Genomic DNA, 19,846 nt, shown 5'->3' with positions numbered 1-19,846 from the left:
TCTGGTCACTGCTAAGGACAGTTTTTCATATATCTAATCTAGTAATTGTGCAGTTCTACTTTTTAAAAATCACATTTATTCACATACTTGCTTCTCTGCCAGATGTGATAAATCACAGTGGATTCTCTTAATCTTTAGTGCAAATTAGCAAAATTCCATTGTATGTGATTTATAAATCTGCTTGGCCTCATTTAGAATGTGAGGCAGGAAAGATTATTAGCATGAAGTGCATTAGCATCAAACTGTCCCTTCTGCTGTTGCCAAAATGTAAAACAATGAAAGAAAAAAAAATGCTTAAAAGTGAAAGAGTCAGTGGATTGATTATTACACTGCAGCATCTCTCTGGTCTCAAACAAGTGCCTTCTTTTGAAATGTTGTCTTATTGTAGTTGATAAGAATTTCCATAGCTGGCTTTATTGGCAAAGTGCTCTGTGCTCATTTTTATTTTCCACTTCTCTGAAATAGGAGATTATAGTGATTTACTTTCAGACAAAAGAACACATTCAGTTTTTACCTGGGCAGTTATGACATTGAAAACAATTAATTTAAGAGGAAATGCAAAAACACACTTTTTTTTGGACAGGGTTTATGATCTTGTAGTTTCTACTTCTTGTCATGTTAGAATGCTATTTCCTCATGTGGAAAAAAGTTGTGGTAGTAATAGTCCTATTTCTGATGGGGGCCTACATAAGCTAGGCAAGAAGTAAATGTCCCTTCTGAATTGTTTTGTTTGAAGGTGTTAATTCTGGAGTATTCACTCTCTCTAGTAATGGTGGATAGACTTTTCATCATAAATGAAATAATGTGGAGGGACCCAAACCAAAATTAATTCCTTTTTGTTTTGCAAAACAGAACAAGAGTCGTATGTTCCGGGTGCAGTTCGGTGGAAATTCAAAAGAACAGGCACTGGAGCACTGCCGCAGTTGTGTGCAAAAGCTGGCGCAGTATGTGACCGTTGAGGAATCTTCAGGACCAAGCCAGGAATTTCTACCAGGTTTTAGCCAGCTAACTGGGAGTGAAAGTCAGGTGAAGCACAATGCACGATCCGTTAGTGCCCACCAGTACTGAATAAGTGCTTTGCTGAGTCTGAAGGAAATACTGGGATGTAAAGAATGGTGTTGGGCCAACTGAATTAGTCCAGTCTCTTTACAGTTCAGCCCCAACTTTAACAAATTCATTAAATTTCCTTGTAATTGGAAGTGACTGTTATTGCAACACCTTAGGAAGCAGAACTGGAAAAAGGTCCAACAGTTCATCCAGTTGTTTTTCCATCTCTGGGTTCATCACCCCCTGCCCCAAGAAGATGGCAAAAATTGTGCCACGTGATGTGGACTGCCCCACTACCAGAACCTTGATGTGGAGGTGGGCACTCCTCATGCCCACCTTGGGGTGGAGCCTGCCTTTAGATGGAGGAGCTTCTGTTGAGGCAGTTAAAAAAACTTCAAAAAGATGAAATTTTCAAATCGTCCCACGAATCCTGGGAAGGGCAAGGAATGCGTATTTGTAAGAGGGGCCTTGAAACCCCATTTGCGCCCTAGTTTTTTCTTTTTTTTAAATCACTTAAGTCAGTAGTTTTCCAAAGTGCAAACTATATATCATATTGCCATACTAGCCCCAGTTAATATAGTTTCCTGCAGCACTGGGGAAACTTTCCCTGTAAATTCAGCTTCAAAATTGGACTCCAGTCACTGTCCCCTACACCCAGGCTTGTGGTAGGGAGGGGCCGGGGGTGGTCGGAGGAGGAAGCCAAAGCCCCAAACTCCTCCCTGCAAAATAATTTCTGCTAGAAAACTTATGTAAAGCTTCATTTTAAGCCTAAGCTTAGAAAGAGGAGACTAAATTTACCACACCAAAAAGCAGTTTGACCATTCATTCTCGGAATAACGAACCAAACTAGGTCTTTGAAGCACAACAGCTTCAGGAGAAGGGCAGGGAGAATGCCACTTTTACAAAAGTGTGACATTCTCAACAGATCAGGGATATGCAGTTAGTAGGCAAATTTGACTGCACTGAGAACTTTATTTTAAAGCAAGATCCTTAGGTCACTCCCCATTGGGGTAATCCGTCAAGTTAGGAATTCAAGGTGAACTATCTGACCCTCCCCTCATCACCATGTGAGCAAAACCAGGCCAGTCTTGTTCAAGCAGGTCTAAGCCTTCAAGCCTGAGAATTCAAGAAGGGGCCTGGAAGTGGTTGACTGCGGATGCTGCCGATCCAAATGGAAACTTCCAACAACAGGCAATGAGCCTCACCACACGTCAGTCAGACAGTCATTCAGGAATGCCACCGATATAAGGAGCTACGAAACGGATTATGAATCATCTCATGGCACTATTTTATGGACAGACTGTGAGCTTTTAATATAAAAAAAATTGAGAATATATTCCAGCTCTTGCTTGGGAGGCTGGTTCTGTACCAACCAAAGATTTTTCACTGGCAACAAAACTCAATTCTGTCTCCAAATTTTCCTACTTGGTAAATTCACTCTCCTCCACTACGTGGATAAACCAAATCCAGAAGGCCAGTATGACCTTTGGGGGAAATCACAGGATTTAAAAACAGAGAAATTTGAAGCTTCATCCAAATCGAGTCTTCAGAGCTGCGCCTGTCCTGTCCCCCAAACTTGTGGTCGTGCCACTGGCCCCCCTGACTCTGCACTCTTCCCTCTACCCTCCCCTCCCCTCTCAAAATGACAAGCTGCCACCACCAGCTGTGCACCTACCACACCGGGCACACTCTGCCTCTGGAGCAGTTTCATTAGCATCACCTTTGAGCCGTTCTCCATACCCAATAAACAGCAGGGTGGTATTACAAAAATGAGACCCTGGAACACCATCTACCTACCAGCATTGAGACAGTACTCGCTGTAACACATCTTGACCGAGTGGGACATGGGTATCAGCAGGGTGCCCCGTTGAAAAGGAGCATATTAAAACAGGGTGGGCAGAACAAAATGTAGGAAAGACATGGTGTAGCAGTTTCATACCGGCTGGCCAGGCAGCCGACTGTGGGGAGACAAAATCAGCAAGCCGACCAACCTGACACATAGCAATCAGGAGAGGGGTTGCCCTCCTTGAACAGAAGTAGAGGAGGCAATCAAGTACTCCCTTCTCAATCATTACTGCTGACCCCTTTGATGGATTTACCTTTTTCCAGATTGAGTCGATGTTTTCCAAAACAGTATTCTCTCTGTATTTCCAGCAGTTCCATCTACCCGCTCTCATTGGTTTTAGCAATCTATTCCATAACATGAACTCCTTTTGGGTCTCCGAATCCTAGATCAGACAGTATCTTCCAGCTACTCCTTCGATATACTGCAAGTATCTCTCTCCCACCTACTCCTTCGGTATATTGCAAGTATCTCTCTCCCACCCCTTGTTGGATGCATTCTCATTCAACAAAGCATAAACCCTTTATGGTATCTTAGTACCCTTCCAATTTCAGGATACACTGAAATGCTTCGTTAAAGTTCAGGAGAGAGCATCTGCTAGGTTCCATCATCCATTCCGTAATGTTTTATCTATTTGTTCATGGTTAGAAACCTCTCATTGCTTTTATAATTCTCTTGATTTGATAGACTACATTATTTCATTATTGACAAATAGGGTAGCAGTCTTCAACTTGCTTTGAATGATGAGACAGTATTTGTCTTTCCAATAGTGGTATTTATCGAGCACCTCCTGTGTGCAGAACACTGTACTAACCGCTTAAAAAAGCACAATTCAATAGAGTTGGTAGACATGATCTCTGCCCACAAGGAACTTACAGCCTTACCAGGGAGACAGACATTTAAATAAACTACAGTTAGGGAAAGTTTCCTCTACCTTCATGACTTAAAAATAAAGTTGCATGAAAATAGCATGCTTCCTTATAATGTGGGTGCATTTAATCTAAGTATATTGATTCTTTTCTTTGATGAGACGCTCCAAATATTTCCATGCCTACTTTTTTATTAGCTATTTGTTTTGCCAGGTGCTCTCATCTTAACTGTTGTTTTTTTCTTGTAAATCCAAATGTTAATAATAATTCTAACATTTGTTAAGTACTTACTGTGTCTCGGCACTGTACTAAGTGCTGGGATGGATACAAGCAAATAGGGTTGGACACAGTCTAAGTCCTGCAGGGGGCTGAAAGTCTCAATCCCCATTTTACAGTTGAGGAAACTGAGGCACAGAGAAGTGAAGTATCTTGCCCAAGGTCACACAGCAGACAAAGGGCAGAGCCTGAATTATAACCCACAATCTTCTGACTCCCAAGGCCGTGCTCTATCCACTAAGCCATGCTGCTTTTCATATATAAATGTAAAAGTTCAATAGCATGCCAGTTGTAGAGGCGTAAACAATTTCACATCAGTTTTCTATTTTTCTTTTTTCCTGTTCAGTGTACATTTTTAGTACTGCATTGAAGGCACCTTTCAGTTTTGCTTGTTTTCTGTTTCTCATGCTGCTTCAACACAGAGGGCTAGAGAAACAGCAGTCCTTTAATCACCATAATAGTTATTTCTTAGACTTTGACATCCTCTTTCAGAATGTTGATTCCTGTGGTTTAAATATCAGTATCTCTTAATGATAATATTTCCTTCCCATGACCCCTGGTTTGTTAAATGCACTTAAATGGAAGAAAAACAGATTTAATACCCCTGGGTTCTGTAGTCTACTTCCCTCAGTGTTGAACTCAAGCTGTTTGTGGACATTGTTGCCGTGGATCGATCTCAGTTTTCTCCTCAGTAAGCAGTAACTACCCTATTATTCTTTAGGTCAATTTTCTGCGTAATATGACTTTGGTGCTGTTCATGTGAGCTTAAGATAGAAGGAGGAAAGGTATCCATTCAGAACTCTAACCTAGTTCAAAACACCTCCAGCACTTGTCTGAAATTCTACATTCTCATTTCTATTTATTTATCTTTCTGGGTGATGAATGCAAAAATCTACCCCTCTACCCTTGGCCCTAGTATAAATATTTATTTTGTAAACAAAGCTACCCCTTATCCAGAAGGGATTTGGGTGTCTGCTTCCTTAGTAAAAAAGGGTATATGCTGTTGCTTCGTACACACTGATTTGAACTTGTGATCCCATCTTGAAAATCCATATCTTCCCCTCAAAAGAGCTGTAAAAAACATTAGTCGTGGTGTACCACACAGGAGTTCATTTTCAGAGGATGACTCCTGATCCCCCAAGCAGTTTAACTGAAAAATGCAGTGAATTCACAGAAGTTCTCTATTTCTGCGTCACATCCTTAAAGTTGGCCTCTCATTCTGCTTTATTCCAGCCTCACCCAAGCATGGAAAATCATCAAGTGCCTTCCAATGCAAGATTTCCAGAGGAGAAGATGTCCGTGACACAACTAGCACAGGTAAAACCAACTCCTGTTCTTAAGAACTGACAAGCCAGACCGTTCTTCTGCAGTTTAGATCACAAGTTTCCTCTGCACAAAAGATGAATTTACAGTCACCAGAAAGTAACCATGGGCAAGACCTAATAGATCAGCTAGTCCAACACTAATCTAATCTTTGAGCAGTGAGCACCTGTTTGGCACTTAGTGCAGCGCAGGAGCAAAAAAGACAAGAAGTGTGGCCTAGTGGATAGAGCATGGACCTGTTAGAGGTGTTAGAGGACCTGGGTTCTAATCCTGGCCCCTGCCACTTTCCCACACTTGGACAAGTCAGTTAACTTCTCAATGCCCTAGTTTACTCATCTGTAAAATGTTAGAGGAGTGAAGTGTGCTAGTAAGGTTGTAATAGATCCATGAGATAGGATGGGGAGAGCTAATTGAATGTTTTAAAGCTGACGGTAACAAGTTTCTGTTACATGGAGAGATGGGTGGGTAACCAGTGGAAGTTTTTGAGGAGATGGGAAAAGTGTGCCAGTTTTTTTGTTTTTTTTTTAAGGAAAAGGATCTGGGCAGCGGAGTTAAGTATAGACTGTAGAGGGAGATGGGAGCAGGGAGATTGGTGAGGATGCTGATGCAGTAGTCAATGCGTAATGGGATAAGTGCACGGATCAATGTGGTAGCAGGTTGGATAGAGAGAAGGGTGGATTTTCGCGATGTTGTGAAGGTTGGACCGACAGGATTTGGTGACACCAAATATGGGGGTTGAAAGGGAGGTAGAAGTCATTGAAAATGGCAAGGTTATGGTTTGGAGAGATGGAGAGAGTGGTGATGGTAACTATCATTGAAAATTGAGATGGAGAAGAGGATTTGGGAGGGGAGATGAGTTCAGTTTTGGACATGTTGAGGTGTATCCTTGAGGCAGGAGGAAATGTGCGGTCATGGCTGGTAAGGTAGATTTGGAGAGACATCAATGTAGAGGTGTTAGCTGAAGCTGAGGGGGAGAGTGGCTGAGCGCCTCCAGGGAGTGAGTGTAAGTAGAGAGATGAAAAGCAGCGTGGCCGAAGCAAAAGAGCACAGGCCTGGAGCTCGGGGACCTGGATTCTAATTCTGGCTCTGCCACTTGTCTTTTCATTCATTCATTCATTCAATTGTATTTATTGAGCACCTTATGCAGAGCACTGTACCGAGCGCCCGGAAAGTACAATTTGGCAACAGAGACGATCCCTACCCAACAACGGACTCAGAGTCTAGCCTTCTGTGTGACCTTCTCTGCCCCAGTTTCCTCATCTCTTTAAATGGAGATTACCTATCTGTTCTCTCCCCCACTTCCCCTTAACCCCATGTGTCTGACCTAACTGTATTGTATCTACCCCAGTGCTTAGCAGGCTATACTTATTAGGGGGGCCCTGGCTGGAGCCATTAGAGAATACCAACAGCTAAGTAGAGGAAGAACTGACAGAGACTTGAGGACAGACCAGACCAAAGAAATAAGAGAACTAGGTCAGAAATAGCAAGGTGAAGCAGTGTTTCCAGGAAGTGGTCTTATCATGTTGAAGGTGGTCAAAAGATTGAGGATAGAGGAAGAGTAGTCAGAGTTTGATGAGGAGTTGAGGATTGGTGACCTTCAGAGTGGTTTCAAGTGGAGTTGAAGGGGGGGCAGGGAGGTGGAAACTAGATTATAGAGGATCAACAAGGGAATTGGAGAGGAAGTGGTTGTGTGCATCCCTTTTGAGGAGTTTGTACAGGAATGGGAGGTAGGAATCAGGGCAATAGTTGCATGGCACAGTAAGATCCAGAAGTGATCTGGGCTTTTTTTTTAAGGATACGTGACTCATGAGTGGCTTTGAAGACAGGAAGACAGAGGGAAGGAGTTAGGAAGGGGGTTGAGAAGCAGCATGGCTTAGTGGATAGAGCACAGGCCTGGGAGCCAGAAGAACATGGGTTCTAATCCCAGCTCCACCACGTCTTGCTGTGTATCCCTGGGCAAGTCACTTAACTTCCCTGGGCTTTGATTACCTTATCTGTAAAATGGAATTAAGAGCGTGAGCCCCATGGGGGACAGGGACTGTATCCAACCTGATTAACTTGTACCTACTTTACTGTTTAGAACAGTGCTTGGCACTGACAAGTACCATTATTACTACTATGAGTTGCTTGTACATTTTCTATTCTCAAGCCTGTGGTTTTTAAACTATAAGCAAAGGTAAGGGAACTTGAGGGAATTCTGCTGTGGTGAAAAGCAATCTAATGGTCTTTATTGAGCACTTACTGGGTGTAGAGCACTGTATTATTTGGGAGAGTACAACAAAGTAAGTAGACAGGTCCTTGACCTGCAATTTAGAGTAGGAGATGGAGATTAAAATGAAGTATAGGAAGGGGAGGGAAGTGCTTAGAAGTATGGACTCAAGGGCAGAAGGTGACATGATGGGATGGGAGATGAGGTTATGTGCCATAATCAGCATCAGTGGTATTTAGTGAGCACTAATATATGCAGAGCACTGTTCTAAGCACTTGCAAGTTTCTGGAGATGTATTTTTATTAGGGCTTCAAAGATGGGAAGAGGGTTCGATTCTCAAATATGAAGCAGGTGGGACTTCTAGGTACGATGGATGGATGGCATGAATAAGGGCTTGACAGCAAGAGATAAGAGTGAGGAATGTTAACAAATCTCCTTTGTCAGATGTTACCATTGTACTCAATTTTGGCACTTAGACACTCCGTTTGGCTTTTTATTATTCCCTTAAGGAACTCTTGAATGCATTTTCAGAAATTCCTTAAGGCACTGAGAAAATTAGCTTAAACTCCAAATTCCCCTAGCCTTCATGTCTCCAGTATGAAGTTATTTTTCTGTGTAGAATCTTGGTTTGTGATAAGGATAACCAATTGAGGATAGGCAAACCATGGCTAACAAGGATAGTGATCTTAGAAGTGAAAATGCTGTCCATGACCCAAAACCATTATGGGTTCCACATCTCCCAAGTTAGAATGCAGTAGGGCTTTATCATTGCTGATTATTTCATAAAAGTTCAAAATCAAGCAGGCTCCTGTCCTAGATGCACATACTAAGTCTAGGGAAGTGGACAGAGACTACAAAGTCATTCGTCTCCCTGGCCAGTGATCTAGCCACTTGATACTTTTTGTTACTCAGGAGAGATGTTGGGGGTTAGGGGGCTTGATTTTGATGTGTAAGAATGAATTTTCTCTTTAAAATAAGCAGCAATTTCTGGTTCACTCCAGCTCAATATGAACAATAGGTGTTTGAGTGCCCACAGGGACAGTAAAGGTGGTCAGCAATTCAAGTTTTCCATTTTCAAAAATTATCTTGACTTGAGTCTTACATCAATTTCAGAAGGGGGGGAAAAATTCTCCAAGTCACCTTTGTCCTCTTCCCTGGAGGGTGGAGAGACCAGGAAGTGGCTAACATATGACAAGAGGTTCCCGCAGCTCTGGTGAGTGAGGAAAACAGAAATCCAGTAAGGCACTCGCTTTGTCCAAAGAATGGAATTTCATTTAAAAAAAACTAAACCCATTCAAAACAGTATTAAATCAGACTTTTTTCTTTTGAAAAAGCCTTTTCCCCTTTGGGGAGTGAGTGGTTGTGGCCACAACCATGAATGATGTCTTTTCAAATTGTATAATTGATGAGCAATGCTTTTTTGTGCCTTTGCAGTCTCTTCTGTCATCACCTTTGGAGTTACCACTCGCCTATCAACAATCCAGGTGGAGCACTGAGGAGTTAGGCCCCTTTCTTCGCTTGTGCCTTCTTGATCAGAACTTCCCAGTGTTTGTGGAAGAGGTGGAGAAGGAACTGAGGAAGCTGACAGAGTTCAAAAATTAGTTTGGTACTGTGTCTAGGCACTTGGGTGGGAAGATTTTACAGAAGTCATCTCAAGTTTGCAAAGTAATAAATAAAAAGGTATTCTACACATTTCTGGTCAGTGTTTTATTTTTAAAAACAGGTGAATTCACTTTTATACATCATTGCACTTCAACAAATACACAGAAACACAAGTTCATGCACCTTCAGTTATGTACCGCATGAGAACCCTGTTGTTAGGTTTGTAATTCTACAATCAATGTTTAAATCAATGTGAGAAACTACAGTGTCAAACTGAAAAAGTGTAACTAGTTGCATAGAATAGTACCATGCTATGTAACATTTTCAAGATTGTTGGAAACAAACAGTAAATTATAAAAGTTTGCCTGAATTGAATGTACAAGAATATGGTAGAACACATCAGTGCAAAAAGATTAGAGAATTTACATGATTTAACACAAGAAATCACTTAAGCAATCATACACATATATATATATATTGAAGTATTTACTGCATTTCGTCACCATTCAATGGACTGTTCCAGCGTCTTATTAAAGTCTTAGGTTAAGCCCTTAAGATTATAAATTTCAGTTTATATTATTCTTCTAAGTGCCAGAACAGCATAATTCTCTCTCAATCTTATGATGTACAATACGGAATGAATATCAGCAGCTTAAAAATGAAACAAGCATTTACTGTAGTTTGGTTTCTCCCTCCCCCAAAAATATAAATATATATATATATATACTGTATATATTTTTAGGTTTTGCTGTACTTTACAAAAATGTGTCACTAGATGGCAGCAGTGCATTTTAGAGCTTTGCCAATTTAACAGCTGCATTTAGTAAAAAATGGCGCATGCATGATTACTCTTACCAGACCTGATACTTCTATTTAAATATATTTTAACCAAGGAAATTAAAAAGGCAACATTCACAGCACATCAAGCCCAAAATAGTTTACACCTTCTACACTGAAGCATTGTCTAAAATGTATCTGGCTAAGTCATCCATACAGGAGAGGCTAAATAAGGCATGCTTTAGACAGTCAATTGTATTGTTTTGTTGCTCACTTGGAAAAGGGAGGTCAGTGGGGGTGGGTCGGGGGGAAAGACTAACTGGAGTTCGAGGACCAAAGAATCCCAGCCATAAATTCTAGCAGGTCATGATGCCACCAGTTTCAGGAACCTAAAGCTCTGTGGAGAGAAGAGTTGGAAAATCAGTCATTGGCCCCAATGAACACCACCAGTGCCAGAGATGGGCCTCAGTAAACCTCCAATCTTTAGTGCAAAGAACATGCTCAGGGATGTGGTGTGAAATTCTGAACTCCATGTGCCCCTTGGCAGAGTCTATTGGGACAAATTCCACTCATTCAATTATATTTACTGAGTGCTTACTGTGTGCAGAGCACTGTAAGCACTTGGGAAAGTACAATACAATAAAAGACACATTCCCCACCCACAATTTCCAACTGTCTCCTTATGCGACACAATAAAAAATAACACCTGAAATGTGCCGGGTGTGTTACTGGGTTCAGCTATTTCCTTGGCACAATGGTTTAACATTTTGGTTTTTCTCCACCTTAAAACTCCCTGGCAATTCTTAAGAAATACCATCTCTTACATTTAACTGAGAATTGAGTTTGTCTTGGCTCGGGCTTTTTTTTTTTGGTTCATTTACTTACTTTTTGCTTAAAAACATGGCAGGAGAGCGCTCCTTCTAGTCACTGACCACCATGGAGTCAACCTGCTACATTACTGCCCACAATCATTTTAGAATTGCCCTAACCCGCCATCACCATCTAACGAGGGAACAAGACCTCTTCCCCAGACTGTTAATACGTAGATTCACTTTGCGGATGGCTAAAGATGGACCATACTTACATTATAAGCAGTGCTTTTAATTTGTGTTTCTCTGGCGCAAGTTTTTATCTTTGTGATTGTTGGTGGAGTTGGTTTTCCTTTGGGAAGGGAAAAAATTATATCAAGAGTTAAATTCAAAGCCAGGAGCTGTTTTTGAAACCTAAACACATGGAAATTCAGGGAACCTTTCACTTACTACCATCCCTGCTGTAGAAAGGAATTTTACTGCATAAGATTAATGTATAAAAATAGATTAGGAAAAAAAAACCCAGAAAAGATTCTTCGATCTCTCTTCAGGCCTTAATTTCTCAATCCACTGCTACCCAAGGCCAAAAGCCCACACTGGAATAATCTTCTAATGATCCCTTGACTAGCTAGTCTGAGAAACGTGCTTAGATCAAGGCCCGCTTCCCCTTCATGCAACATCTCTTTCCTCCCATCACACTAGCACTGCAGCTCCAAGAAGCGAATTACATTCTACCACATGCTCACTAGAGAAGAGAGTTTCCGATTATGTACTTACATTGGCCCAGCTGGTTCATCATCTGCAGCCCGCATTCAGGTTAGGATCCATTGAAAGGGGGGAAAGAAAAGGACAATGATGTTAGATTCTGTCTGGGACTCTGGCAGCGCTGCAAAAGGCAAAGTGGTTTATCCATAGCATTTATTAAAGGCCATTCCACTTTGTAGTGCAAGAGATTCATGGAGTTATTTTCTGGATTCGAGTTTTAATGGCAGCTATGTTGTATCAATGGTTTTAGTTAACACTTTGAATGCTCGTCATGAAAAACTGCAACTGTAGCGGACAGATTGGTTACAATGTCATCATTCATCTTGTCCCCAAGTTCCAGTGGTTCACTCTTAAATAGATGAAAAGACAAAACTAACATTTCAGTTGTAAAATCCTGCTGTTTGTTTGCTTACAATGATGGCATGGTTTGGGGCCCCTTCCTCCAAAAGGGATGGATAAGTACGGTCTCCTTCCCTGCAGTGAATTCAACTGGGGTGACATTGCGACCTTGCTCTTTAAAGAGGAAAGAGTTGGGGTGAGGGGTGAAATACGTGAGCTGTGATTGTTTGGGGGAGGTGGGGCAGAGCACTGTCTAACCAGTGCTGACCTTTGACAGCACCAGGCAGTTGCACATCTGAGGAAGTCTCAGTGTTTTAGATTGTGAGCCCCGAGAGGGACAGAGGAGAGAGAGACAGAGACCGTTTTGAATTCCCACCAGTGTTATTTCCTCCCAGCACTTAGTACAGGGCTCTGCACACAGTAAGCGCTGCTTAAATACTATTTCCACTAGGAACAACAGCAGGCAGTTGGAAGGTGTCAAATCATCCCACCGGAGAAAAGACAAAGCTATCAAGAGAGCTACTAGACCTGAGGTCCTTGGCAAAAAACACAAAAGAAAACACTCCCCGTCTGGAGGCAGAAGAATTTCATTTGTTCTTCATTTGGGCTTTTAAAAGCTCCCTTGTCTGGGTTTTGAGCTGTTCTCCAGGATCTAAAAGGCCCAATCGGTCTTTGCTCATGTGATTTCTGATCACCAACAAGAGCAATTAGGCACTTTTGCTAGTAATAATCTAAAGAAATCCACAAAGTGGAAGCAGATTGAATGAACCGGGCCGGTTTTGGTTCCCGGCAGCCTTAAACTCCCAGCAGGATTCCACAAGGGACTTGGTGCACATGAAGCAGTTATGGAAATTACAGTCTTAACAGTGTAGGCATCTGCACGAGCACACACTAGGAGTAATGTCTGTCGGAGGGAGACATTGCTCCACCTGTACCTTTGAGGCAACGGAGAGGCAAAGCCACCGGCAGCACAAACAGTGACCGGAGCAAAAAAAATTGTTCAAAAAATAAAGAACTAACCACAAACCAACAACTCAGCCAAAAAGAACACGCTGGCGACACACCAGTGTCCACAGGAGTCCAGTGCTGGCAACAGAGAAAAAACTAACACTAATAAGGACAACTCAAGACATCAATGTGCTGTATATACAGTGGAGATATACAGAGACACATCAGATACTGAGACACAGAGCACGATAGAGCAGGCCCAATCTTCCTCTTCCAAACCACTTCCAATTTCCACATCAGCTAAGCTATGTGCTAGAAAACTAGACGCTATGGGAACCGGTTAATGGACTCGAGACAGACCGGTGAACTTGGCTGTGTTTCAGTGAACACCCTAGCTGGGCCCAGTGAACAAGATCCTGCTGTAAAATATCCAGCTTGGGAGAGCAGCTTGCTATCCAAGTTTGGGGGGGGGGGGGGGGGGCGGGGAGAGGAAAAAGAAAAACCTCTTATGGTAAGAAAAACCTGGATTTGCTGATCCTCAAAAACCTGGCAAGGCCGGTTGGCAAAAACCAAACTCCAGGAGGTCAAATAGTCTAGGAGCTCCCATCAATGCACAACCCTGGGGGGAACATTCCAGGTGTACATATTTTCAATATTATTTTTTTCCACCAAACAGGCTTCTGATGGCAAGTGGCTGCAAATAGGTGTTCTAGCAAAAACCAAGCAAGTGGAGGTGCCGTGCCTGGGAGGGGGTGGCTGTGATTAAAGCAGAGAAATCTCCTTGCTCCTCCCGCCAATCCACTTTCATACCTGATAGGAAAAAAAAAAAAAGGCATCTCTCTAGCCTGCCCATCTGAACCCGCCAATCCACTTTTATACTTGATAGGAAGAAAAAAAGGCATCTCTCTAGCCTGCCCGTCTGAACCCTAGTACTGCAGAGATGAAGACCCCAGTACAGTACAGTTACAGTACAAACGAAACATACTCAACCCCTGATGAGAAAATCAGGGTGAGGGAGAAGAGGGAGTAAAACAGAATTACAGAAAAAAGGGTACTCCCCCCAAAAAAAACCAAAAACAAATCAAAAAGGTAAATGAAGATTAAACAGCAAACTGAAATCCAAATTAGTTGTGAACGTGAATGAGGAAACTTGAAGAGAAAGTGTTAACGTTATGAACTGTGCGTCGTATTGACTGAAGCGGAGATTAAACGAACTCCAAAGCATGCAGATCGCTCACTTACCACCATTTTTTAAGGGTATGATGCAATTGAGAGGGGGGGAAAAAAAAGAAGTCATAGTAACCGACACATATCAACATAACCCCAAACCCGCGAGCCTTAATGGCTGGAATGACTGCTCTCTCAAACTCTCTCGCTCACAGCCACTAGCCAGATGGGAGAACTGGGAAGGTTGGGAATGATAGGCCCTCCTCCCCACCCCGGGATTCCATACTGATACTTGACTGGAAAGTCTGGAGGCGTGGAGGTAGGAGGGAAACCCTGACCCAGCCTGATCTTGCAGCCTGGCCTCCTGAACCCACCAAGCCCTGGCTTCTTCTCACTCCACTTTGAAATCTGGAGAAGGATCTGCTGGGGCTGCTGGCTTCCAGTTTGGAAAGACCACAAGAAGTTGGGTTGTTTTTAAGGAATCTTTAAAAAAAAAAAAAGGAAAGGAGGAGGAGGAGGATTGGGGAAATCAAAGGGCTTTTGCGACATTAGGAGTTTTCTTGTTTTCATTCAACTGAAATGTTCCCCTTTCTTCCCTCTTTTTCCACTCAAACCCAACCTGAAATAGCACGGTGGTACAAAGAGGGCAGGCCGAGCCAAAATAAGCGAAGGGCTTCAACTGATCTACTGTTTTTAAGGATTTAGGGTAAGAAAGTGGAAAATGCTTCTTTTCCCCTTTTCTCCCCGCTTTTTTCCTTTAGTTCTGCAAATGTATGACTTGGCTCATTTAGAGTTCCTTCTTAAGGAAAAATGAATATGCATTTTGCCCACCAGTGGGAGAATGGAGTTTCGAGACATCACCAGCTTTCTGTACCAACTGTGGCTGCTGCTTAATCGTTAGGTTGGGTACGGCGTGGTCTATTTCAGCAAAAGGGACCACTGGAGTTGAAGTAATCCTCCCACACCCTCTCAGTGGCTGGAATGATCCGAAGCCATTTTGAAAGAACGATTCAATAAAGACCCAGATGGCCTGTGTCTGTCCTTCCCTGGGTCAGGACTTGAGAAGGAGCTCGGGCAGACTGTCTCATGTGAGGTCGTGCTTTAGCCTGACCGCGTCCCAAACCTCGCCTCTGCAAACGTCACATCCGCTAACAACCGTTAAGCCCGTGGCAAGCCGGCTTGGCTTCTTTCATTTCCCAGCCCCACTGATGGCCCTTGCCAGTGGGGGGCTAGGAGACACGCCCATCACCGTTCAAGCTCCCACAGACTCAGATTTGAGTCCCAGGTTAGCGGGCTCAAAGGAGTCTCTCCCCCGTCCACGTAACTAGCGATCGGGTGGTGGCCAAAGAGCCCCTACCCCAAACACCTGAGCGAGTCTCTGAAGACTCGGGGTCCAGTCTCCTCTGAGAAAGCCGAGGCAGATTCAGGCCACAGCCGAGGCAGATTCAGGCCACTGGGTAGACCGTTACCGAATACCCCATCCCGACTCCAGGAGCACTCATTACTGCCCAAGACACAAAGCGTCCTACCACCCAAATGGTCTTCAACCGACTGCTCCTTTGCCAGGAGGGAGGGAGGAAGGGGCAAAATGAGGTGGCCCCAGTTGAGAGACCATCAGTCACGGCATCCCAAAGCAGACCCCCCCCCAGGGACGATCGGCAGGCACCCCCCTGCTCATGACAGAATCCAACCCCAAAACAGCAGCGGGTAGGCAGCAGCAGGAGCAGCAGCAGCAAGGTCCGTGGGCCTTAGGCAGGCTACTCTGAGTCCCCAAAGTGCAGCTATAGAGACACACATCAAGGCCGGATGGACAGCAACCAGTTAAGAGACCGGATGCAGCATTCCTAGCTGGGGAACCTCAGCTTTGCAAACGGACTCGGAAAAGAAAAAGTCGTTTCGCTCCATTATGTGTCAGGCCATTTTGAGTGTTTCTCCCCACCCATGTTGAGGAAATAGGGTACTGAGAACTCGTGGGCTACACAGGAGGAAGAATCCACCGACAGCCCCACCCCCACCCCCGGCCCACGAAGCAAATCCTCTGAAATGGAATGCTGACATTGGCTCGGTTTAATAAATGACACATCTGGCAGAGAACAATCGCATCAGCCCTAGAAAAAGAATTCTGTTCCCATAATGGCATCTACCAAGCCAATACAGAGCTTCAGGAAAGGGCCCCCTGAGAAGTACAAGCTGATTGGCTAGAAAACGACTTTAAAATGAAGCAGGTGGAATTAACTCCTTCCGTCCATCCACAGCGAAGCCAATCCAGGGAGGGAGAAGAGGGAGGCAGGGTGCCACGGGCCACAAAGGGATTTCCCCTAAGTTGGGGGGGCGGAGGGGCGGTGAAGAGGGTGACGGAAGAAGGAGCAGAAACAGACTTGTGCGTGAAGACCCCACTTCAGTGCGGTAAAATATCAGTCTTTAAAATGACTACTTACAGTAGGAAGAGGAGCAGAGAAGGTGAGACAAGGATTAGAGAGAGAGGTGAGGTAATGGAACTAAAGTGGTAAAGAGCAAGAGCGGACCCACTGCGATGGAGGAAAGCTCAGCTGACAAGAAGGGGGTCACCCAGAGGTAGGAACACCTGCATTGCAGCCTGTTCACATTGTGCAGGTCAAAAAAGTACAAACTGCGGCTGGCGTAGCGGCACCCCACCCCGAGGAGGCAGACCGTCACCCGGAAGACACCCTTAATCACCCAGAAGTTACCCTTAATTAAGGTGGCTGTAACATTAAGCTACAAATTCAGGCAGCAAACATTTCCCTTTGGAAGAAGGGGTACGGGGAGAGAGGTGAATTCTTTGGGCACGAGCTGATCATTAGAACTTGTACGGTAAACGAAAGGATCTCTAAAAGAAAACTTAACGGCCTTCTCCAGGCAAGGAGGGCCTGGCCAGTATTTCCGATGGTGGAACTGAACCAAGCGAGCTCCAACATCCCTCAAACCCTGGGCAGACACATCAGCAAGCCACATACCAGACATTAAGTAACTTCTTCCCTCTGACCCTATCCGCATACTCCTGGATTTAGATGACTGAATAATCATGCATGTCTTGCAAGGAGGAAAAAACCTGACAGAGGTATGCCCCCCATCCTACCAGAGAAATTGCTAGTTTATCCTTGTGCTGGGGCAGGGAAGTCGGGGGGGAGGGGGAAGCAAGGGTAGCAAGAAGGGAAGGATAATGAGGAGAAGATCAAGATTTAAGTATGGGTCTCCTCCTCCCTCAATCCATTTAGGAGGAGGCTACACCAGGGCTGGAGCTAGCAGAGCAAATGCACTCTGCCCAGTTTGAATCTTTAACCTGGGTTGGTGGAAGGATGGGGAATGCTGCCCAGGGATGCCAAACTGCCCAAAGCAGTTGGGGGCGGGGGACCCGAAAAACCCACCCCCTGGAGTTCTTCACTTAATTTCAAGTACAAATTGAGATTTTCTTGGCTCTGGAGACTATGGGTTGCAGCAGAGGGGAGAAAAATCAGGGTCAACAGAAGAAGGGAGACTTCAGCTCTGTAGGCAAGTCATGTACAGTATTTTCATGGCTCCCAGTGGTAGATATATGGCTTTGGGGTAGGGACCCCACAGCCACCTCCCATTTGCTGCCGCTCATCCATGTACCCAGAGGGCCCAGCACCAGAACATTTCCTCCTCTAAAGGGCCAACATGGCACCGGCCACAAGCATTACTAGTACTCAACCTTCCTCTCAGAGCACAACTTGAGGGATTGTGGGACCTCTGGGAAGAAAGGGAGGGGTGAGGGCCCACCCCACCACCCATCTAGAATGGGAGCTGCTCTCAAACTGGTTCTCCTGGAGCCAAGATCACAGGAACCATTTCTGCCCCATCTAATCTTTCAGGATTCAGGCCCACACCAGCCAGTTCATGGGATCAAACTTTGTGGGCTTCAGCTACCCCATTCCTTTCTCGGCCACCCAGTGTTTGAGCCGCTCCCAGAGACAGTTGGCTTTGGGGCCCTGCAATGGGCCCATGGACCAAATGGGTTAGGAGCTCCTCTGGGGGCCTGGGGCAGTAGTCTGACCTCTTTACCGTACTCTCCCTCAACCGTGTGGGGCCTCTGGGGGGAAAGTCGATAGCCAGTGCCCGCTCTGCTAAGGAGAAGAATCAAATGGGTTTTGCCAAGAGTAGGAGACCAACTGCTCACTGTGGTGCTTTCAGTTAAAGATCCAGAGGGCACCGACACAAGCCGGCAGGCAGGATGAGGCCCGCAGCCCCCTCGGCTGTCCCTCCGGCCTGTCTGCAGAACAGGTCCAGGGCCAGGCCCTGCCTTCGAGGCTCCACTCCCATTCTGCCTGTCAGAGGTGGCAACCTTCGGAGGATGGAGCTGGGATAAAACAGGGAAATCTGACCTGTGGGCTTCTGGGCCCCAAGTCTGAATAGATCTGGCAAGAGAATACAAAGGTAGCAGGGAGCAACGAGAGCTTCTTGGTCTGCTGGAGCAAAGGGATTGGGACATGGGTAGAAATCAGATATCGGACCTCCTCCCCCGACCTCCAAATGTCTCCTTTTGTTTGTGATGTAGCCTTGGGTGGGCGGAATCACATCTGCCCGGCTCACTGGTGAGTTCTGGGGTAACCCTTACCGTCTGGCACCTCATCGGGCCTCTTCCTCTTCTCGTAAACCACGATGATCACCACCAGAATGATGATCTCGGCCAGGATCCCCAGGAAGGGCCAGAGAGGGGCCAGGTGGCTGCGCACCCGCAAGATGGTGGTGATGGAGGCGGAGCCGATGGCGTTGGTGGCATTGCATTCATACTCGCCCGGGTCCTCTGTGATCCTGAGGTTGGTGATACTCAACTCCGTGTAGTTGTCCTTGTTGGTGATGAAGAAGCGGCCGGAGGTGTTCGTGATCTCCTGCTCATGGCCCGGGTGGGAGGGGAGCAGAGGGAAGGAAGGAAGGAAAGCTTGACACAGGCAGGGCAATATGCAGGGTCCATCCGGTTCGCCCTGGTCCCACGTTCCAGCAGCGTAGGGGAGTCCTCTATGCCCCCTACCCTGCTCCTGACCTGGTCCCGGGCATCCCCGCCTCTGCTCCTGACCTGATCACCAGGGCCCTAAAGTCTACACATTTCACACCTCCTCAGCCCTTTCCTGGGATGAGTCTCACAACCTGCTGGGGCTACCCCGGGGATGGAGTCAGGGCTGGAAACCAGGAACTCCAATCCCGGCGGCTTCTTAGAACTGCCGGTCCCTATTTGATCCAGCTGAACCAAATTCGAACTCCTAAAGCTCAAATGAAACCATCTCTCTAGGTGGCAGGCAGAGAGGCCACACAACCAAGCCCAATGGAATCCTCTGACTCACTCAGATACCAGAGCTTGTTCACATGTAGTCTGAGCATCTCAGAGGAGGCCCCCTCTGACTCAGCCTGAACCCTGCTCACTGGCTCAGGCAAGGGTCTTGTATACAAGCCTTCCTCCTGCAAACAGGTCCTCTCCCAACCAAAATTCAGTCTGAGAGGGCAACCCTACTGAACTACTATCTCCAGAGGATCTGAGCAGAGGGATCCAGACCCTAAACATTCCTGTCTTAAGGCAATTTAGCTGACAAACAGAAGACATGGGTGCTCTCAAAGTTCATGGGATCGAGCCACTGCTGCCAAAAGGCTGACATTTTTACGTCTGTCTCCTCCATAGAGTCTAAGTTCCCTGTGGACAGGGAAGGTGTCACTTTGTTAGTCTGGACTTCCCAAGCACCTAGTACAGAGCAACACACCAACTGGGTGCTCAATAAATGTTCCCACCAAGTCCTTTAAATGAGCTAAACATAAATAAGTGTTCACAAGCAGATGGATCAGTGAGGACAAGCCCCCTCTTCTCTCTCTAGGGCATGCCAGCGTAAGTCCTGACGGCTGTCTA

At 45.3% G+C, this 19,846-nt stretch overlaps 2 protein-coding genes across 6 annotated transcripts in view; one reads left to right on the top strand and one right to left on the bottom strand.

Moving 5' to 3' along the window:
- The window catches only part of REC114 (REC114 meiotic recombination protein), a 57,073-nt gene extending 47,816 nt beyond the window's left edge, over positions 1 to 9,257 (top strand). For 3 of the 4 annotated variants that reach the window (XM_039912023.1, XM_039912024.1, XM_029064921.2), the window contains 3 exons: positions 853 to 1,026; positions 5,269 to 5,352; positions 9,002 to 9,257. In XM_039912023.1, the coding sequence (XP_039767957.1) occupies positions 853 to 1,026; positions 5,269 to 5,352; positions 9,002 to 9,169 (426 nt within the window). In that variant the 3' untranslated portion in view covers positions 9,170 to 9,257. The remainder of the gene's footprint in view (positions 1 to 852; positions 1,027 to 5,268; positions 5,353 to 9,001) is intronic. The other variant, XM_039912025.1, reaches the window with a different exon arrangement.
- Positions 9,258 to 9,259: 2 nt separating this feature from the next.
- Positions 9,260 to 19,846, bottom strand: part of NPTN (neuroplastin) — a 59,889-nt gene continuing 49,302 nt past the window's right edge. The window contains exons 6-9 of one of the 2 annotated variants that reach the window (XM_029064919.2): positions 18,569 to 18,842; positions 11,533 to 11,554; positions 11,031 to 11,107; positions 9,260 to 10,343 (exon numbers count right to left, since the gene is read on the bottom strand). In XM_029064919.2, coding sequence (XP_028920752.1) covers positions 11,047 to 11,107; positions 11,533 to 11,554; positions 18,569 to 18,842 — 357 coding nt within the window. In that variant the 3' untranslated portion in view covers positions 9,260 to 10,343; positions 11,031 to 11,046. The remainder of the gene's footprint in view (positions 10,344 to 11,030; positions 11,108 to 11,532; positions 11,555 to 18,568; positions 18,843 to 19,846) is intronic. The other variant, XM_029064920.2, reaches the window with a different exon arrangement.

Source organism: Ornithorhynchus anatinus, chromosome 5 (assembly GCF_004115215.2).
Source record: "Ornithorhynchus anatinus isolate Pmale09 chromosome 5, mOrnAna1.pri.v4, whole genome shotgun sequence".
NCBI classification, from domain to species: domain Eukaryota; kingdom Metazoa; phylum Chordata; class Mammalia; order Monotremata; family Ornithorhynchidae; genus Ornithorhynchus; species Ornithorhynchus anatinus.
The sequence above is the reverse complement of the archived record's forward strand: the minus strand, read 5'-3'. Positions and strand labels throughout refer to the sequence as shown.